Source organism: Chondrus crispus, genomic scaffold, assembly GCF_000350225.1.
Source record: "Chondrus crispus Stackhouse genomic scaffold, scaffold_207, whole genome shotgun sequence".
Classification (NCBI taxonomy): Eukaryota; Rhodophyta; class Florideophyceae; order Gigartinales; family Gigartinaceae; genus Chondrus; species Chondrus crispus.
This window is the reverse complement of record NW_005179081.1, coordinates 16,827-22,422: the sequence shown is the minus strand read 5'-3', so window position 1 is coordinate 22,422 and position 5,596 is coordinate 16,827. Positions and strand designations below refer to the sequence as shown.

The 5,596-nt window shown below is 45.9% G+C and overlaps 1 protein-coding gene across 1 annotated transcript; it reads left to right on the top strand.

The window, feature by feature from the left end:
- The first annotated feature begins 1,408 nt into the window (after window positions 1-1,408).
- CHC_T00003944001 (hypothetical protein) lies at window positions 1,409-5,107 on the top strand. Its single transcript, XM_005715190.1, has 8 exons — window positions 1,409-1,927; window positions 2,000-2,207; window positions 2,393-2,518; window positions 2,564-2,634; window positions 2,698-2,802; window positions 3,049-3,493; window positions 3,588-4,477; window positions 4,547-5,107. Exons 1-8 carry the CDS (start codon window positions 1,409-1,411, stop codon window positions 5,105-5,107), a joined length of 2,925 nt encoding a protein of 974 aa, XP_005715247.1.
- The last annotated feature ends 489 nt before the right edge of the window (window positions 5,108-5,596 follow it).

Here is a 5,596-nt window from a genome sequence, read left to right as displayed (position 1 = left end):
AGAAGTATCCGTCAGGTTCCTCCACAACAAGGAGTTATGCGTACAGTATATGAGGATGCCCGTACCTGGGCATTGGCACTAAAATGGTCTGAGGAGGAAGGAAATGATACGGCAAATATCTCTACTAAGGACAAGTGGAGCTCTGAAAACCCTTCCAAGTACCAATCCCGAACCGAAAGAGGTACTTGTAGTGCAATACGCACCTGAAAAGGGGGGTGAAAAGAAAGGAAAATATTTGGATATGAAAAGTAGTCCGGGTTGGGGGACACACGTGTGAATAACTGCACAGTTTTAATTTCTAATTATTTTATTTTGTTTAGTTAATTAGTTAGCATTAATTTTGCTGACATTAGATTAGATTTAGGATCTAGCGCCGCGAGCTACTGTAGTGGCTCCGGCGGGGCGATATATACCTTAGCCCTCTGACCACCAAGTCAGTAAAGGTAACCCGAGTTGCCAGAGTTGAATGTCGCCTTGGTCGAAGTCCGTCTCTACCAAGACGCTCCCTTTTTCCTAAGCCTACGGCATCCTTTGCGGTCGGGGGTTCCCTTCTCTTTTCCCTTCTTTTCCCTATTCATTCCTCTACTTCTATTTCTATCTTTCCCGTAATTGTGTTGGTTCCATTGGAGTCGGTTGCGACCGATCCGGTGTAGGTGTTTTAGCCATCGGGCAACACGTTGAGTAGCGCTGCTACTGCTTCAAGTTCCGTCGGAAGGCTGTTGCGACGACGCCTCCGTCGAAGGTCTTACTGTATAAGACAGAGTTGGTACCACCTACCGCGATTGCGATCGCGCTGGTGAGGGTGTTTCTAGCCATCGGGCAACACGTCGGTAGTAGCGCTGCTACACAATTAAGATCCCGTCGGGTAGTGCTGAGCAAGCCCCCGTCGAAGACCTTGAATTATACCCAAGGTGCTGAAGACGCTCGTCGAGCTTTGGCCTTACAACCCAGCGAACCGCGGTTACATTCTCGTAGACAAGCCCAACCCGCACTCGCCGAGCGCTCAAGTCTTCACAAGTCTCTACCACCATTTTCCTCCCGGGCCGGGCATCTTTCCTTACCCCCCCCCCGTCGGAGTTGAGCTACCGTGGGCCGCAAGCCCACACAAGGGGAAAGGGAGTCTCGAACGCTCCGTAGCGCGTGCCATCGGCAGTTGTTGTTGTTGCTGTTGTTTTTCGTCTTTTTGTTTGACCGTCGGACTGTGTTCGCTGCATGCCAGGCACATTGCACTACAGTACTCAACCAAGGACAACTCCATGGAGAGCTGGGGTCCTGCACAGTCTGGTGAAAAAGTCATTTACATAAAAGCAGGACGTTGCATGGACTGCGGTAAGACAGGATAGAGCGACCCCAGTCACCCTTGTCGTAAAAAGGGTGACCGCATTTCTACTACGTCAAAAAACTAGTAATGCCGCTCATCCGAGCGGCGGACCCCGGTGAGGCAACATCCTCACTAAAACTGTCATGCTTACGTCAGGATGACACTGAAGAGATGCTCTATGAAGGAAGCTTGAACGGCATTCCCGTAGCTGTCAATGTGAACTCGGGAGCATCTCACGTTTTTATGTTTCTCGACACTGCGAGATATTGCGGCCTGGACCTCGAAGAGGATAGGTCAGAAGTGAAGCTCGGTGATAGCTCAAAAACTACAGTACAAGGTACAGTGACTGCTGAATTGCAGGTATCCGGTGCCTTCTCTACAGAACGGATATATGTACTACAGGGACCCGATAACCATGCTGCACACACTGTGATAGTGGGAAGGAACTGGCTTCGGAGACACGAACCTCTAATCAACTGGAGAACGAGAGAACTGAACTTGAAAAGAGAGGATGGTAAGACGTATCTTGTTGGCCCAAAATCATACAGTAACGTGAGAGAAAAGATCCAAATCAGTCACACATCCCTGAAAAAAATGAAGAAAATGGTTCGAAAAAGAGAATGCGAGCTTTTTACAGTACGCTTAACGCTGCAAGATGGGGATATGCAAATCTGAAAGGAGTTAACGGATATTACCGAGCAGTTCAAAGAAACATTGGTTAACGAACTGCCAAGTCAACTACCCCGAAAGAGGGACGTCGATTTCGAAATTAAGCTGAAGTCTGATGAGCCTCCTCCAGTACGGCCAGTCATTAGTTTATCAGTAGATGAACTCAAGGAATTGAAGAAACAACTCCAAAAGCTGTTACAAAAGGGCTTATTCGCCCGTCTGCATCTCCATACGGTGCACTGATGTTCTTTGTTAAGAAGAAAAGTAGAGAACTCAGGATGGTCTGCGATTACAAAGCACTAAAGAAGATCACTATTGCTGATTCCAACCCGCTTCCCCTCATTGGTGAAGCCATTGATCAAGTCGCAGGCGCAACTATCTTTTCTTAACTTGATCTAATAGGAGCCTACCATCAAATGCGAATAAGAGAAGAAGACTGTGAAAAACCCGACATTCGAACACGATTTGGATCATTCGAGTGGAGAGTGCTGTGTTTTGGATTAACAAACGCTCCGGCTCCATTCAATCGTCTTCTATGAACCTTACTAAGGGATCTCAATGGCGATTGCCTAGTATTATTCTTGGATGATGTACTTCTCTATAGCAAGTCCATACAAGAGCATCGTCAAAAATTGCGCATCCTTGTCAAAATACTCCGCGGCAACAACCTTTACGTGAAGCGTTCTATATGAATGATCGGTGTTGAGGAAGTAGACTTCCTAGGGTATCGAATAATTCGAGAAGGAGTGCATACGCAAAAAAGAATCATCAATGCAATTACAGAATGGCCAGAGCCGTCAAGTATCAAGGAAGTTCAAAGCTTCTTATGGCTCACTAACTTCTATCGGCGTTTCGTGAAAGGATATGCACATAATGCGAGACCAATCTCAGATCTAGTCAGAGGAAAGCAATTTAATTGGGAATCTGAACAACTGGCAGCCTTCCAAAATCTTAAGAAAGCAATGACGTAAGCACCAGTTTTGAGACATCCTACTGCCAAAGTACTGTTCCAGGTGTACACGGACGCTTCAAAGTATGCCGTAGGTGCTGCACTACAGCAGGATGGGCATCCCGTATCGTTCATGTCCCACCGTCCATCCGAAGCAGAGAACAACTGGGATACAGGAGATCAAGAGCTGCTGGGATTCATTGTGGCCCTTAGAGAATGGGATGTATACCTCAGGGGAAGAAAATTTGAGTTCCACAAGGATCACGAACCTATTAGATACTTACAGTCAAAAGCCAGACTAATTGGACGAAAGGAAAGATGGTTGGACGAACTTCAGTCGTATGACTACGACGTAATTCATATCCCTGGGAAGCAAAATGTGGTTGCGGATGCACTGAGCCGACGCTCGGACCACATTCAACTAAAGGCCATCCGAATCAATAATGGAGACTTACACAGACGCATCATATCAGGATACACGAGAGACGAGTGGTCACAAACGATCATCAATTCCCTAAGAGGGAGCCCGAGCAATGGAGATTCTCGATATACACGTCAGGCAGCCAATTTCTCCTAGGATGGTGTGCGGCTATTTTGGAAAGGAACGGAGAAGAACAGGGTATATGAACCGGATGACGGCTCCTTAAGGGAGGATATCATTGAATACGTATTCAATGATATCCTCCCTTAAGGAGTACTTTCACGGACAAGCCCATCTTGGAAAGGAAAAGGTCTTCAAATCGGTGGCAGTGTACGCCTATTGGCCTCATATGTATCGAAGCATAGAGACTTACGTATCGACGTGCCAAGTTTGTCAGAGAAATAAGACACCAAATATGAACGTACCAGGACACTTACAACCTCTAGTTGTGCCGGACAAATGTTGGCAGCAGGTCACGACGGACTTTGTTACTAAGTTCTCGAAGAGCAGGCCAGGGAATGATACAGTACTTGTTATTGTTGACAGGTTGTCAAAACTCGCAATATTCATCCCCACTAATGAAAACGTTAAGGCCACTACAGTATACCAGCTATTTCAGGATCATATGTTTTCTAAGCATGGAGTTCCACTATGTATCATTTCAGACAGAGACCCTAAGTTTAATTCTAAGTATTGGAAGTCTCTGGCCGAGCTCACAAACGTAAGCCTCAACATGTCAACGCGTGACCACCCCCAAACTGATGGTCAATCAGAGGACATGATAAGGACACTTTCAAACATGATAAGAGGGTTCATTCAGAAGGCACCACAGGATTGGGACACAGTGCTCAGTTGTTTGGAGTATGAATACAATTGTGCTAAGCACAAGACTACAGAGTTAGCCCCCTTCGAAATCGATGTTGGTCGGGTACCGGGAACCCCATTTACAAGGTCTCGACGGCCTGTCGGAGCACAGTATGAAGCTGCAATTCAGAATGTTGAACGGCGCAAAGCGTTCACAACAATAGCTCGGGACAACATCGCCCACGCACGGGCAGACGAGAAGCATTATGCTGACAAGAAGAGAAGAGATGTTCAGTTTGAGGTGGGTGATCTAGTCATGCTGAAGACAGGCACCTATACCACATTCAGTAAATAAGGACTACCCGAAAAGTGGCGACCTAAGTACTTAGGACCACTGTCAGTTCTGGAGGTTAAAGGGCCAGTGACGTACCGAATCGAACTTCCCCCATCCTTAAAACGTGCCCATAACGTTTTCCATGTTTCCAAGCTAAAGAAGTACCAACAGCAAGAGGGACAAAATAACATGGAAGTAATCATCGATGGAGACGGTACTGTACAAGAGGAAGTGCAGGAAATTATGGATAAGAAGAAGGAAGATAATGCAATTTGGTACTTAGTTCGATTTTATGGTGATGAGGAGAGTGAAGCCATTTGGATGCCGAAGCAAGATCTTAGAAATTACATGGACCTGGTCAATGAATATGAAAGGGCTAGGAAAAAATTGACGCGGTCGTCGAATTCAAAAAGTGGGCGAGTGAAAGATCGTGGGTGCCCCCACTCTCGGAAGATACCGCCCGCTTACGGGTGTCTCGTGATGGACTTTGAATACAAATACAGGAACGGTCGCCGCGGCATATTTTTGTATTCAGTTTCGTGTCAAGGTTCACATGTCTCGAGAGGCTGTGAACAGTATAAGATAGAGGTGAACCTCGAAATGGGATAAGGTACGAGCGTAGAATCGTGTGTGTTGTTTTATTGTCGGAAGTAAAGTTGTTAGTTGGAGCAACTTTATTACAGTTACCCTTTTCTTGTCTATTCGACCGGGGCTTGGCCTCCAATGAGGAGAGCTCTTTTTTGCAAAAATATGAAGTAAAGCTTAACAATATAATGCAGATTGAATACCAAGTTGCCTTTTTGAACTGGGGTTTTTTGGTTTCGAAGTTATCTTACATGTGGTTTTAGGGTTGTTTAAAAAGCTTCTTTTCGAGACATATCTAAAAACGACCACCGAGAACATGCAATTCTCACAAAGTTCTTTCTGGTCCCAAATCAGAATTCAAGTTCGGTGGCGGGCGTATCATTTTCTTGCTTGTCGGGGAAGCGGAAGTCATGAATAAAATGGGTCGAATACTGTACTCATATGAGGAGAAATGTCCTCAGATGAGGACAATGGTCCGGTAGACATTAGGTCTTCGAATATCTTCGAAGAATG

Coding starts and splice junctions, on each gene's coding strand:
- CHC_T00003944001 (XM_005715190.1), top strand. CDS start 1,409: ATGCCGCTCATCCGAGCGGCGGACCCCGGTGAGGCAACATCCTCACTA. Junction 2,208..2,392: donor ACAAAAGGGCTTATTCGCCC/GTCTGCATCTCC, acceptor TTGATCTAATAG/GAGCCTACCATCAAATGCGA. Junction 2,635..2,697: donor GTCAAAAATTGCGCATCCTT/GTCAAAATACTC, acceptor ATCGGTGTTGAG/GAAGTAGACTTCCTAGGGTA.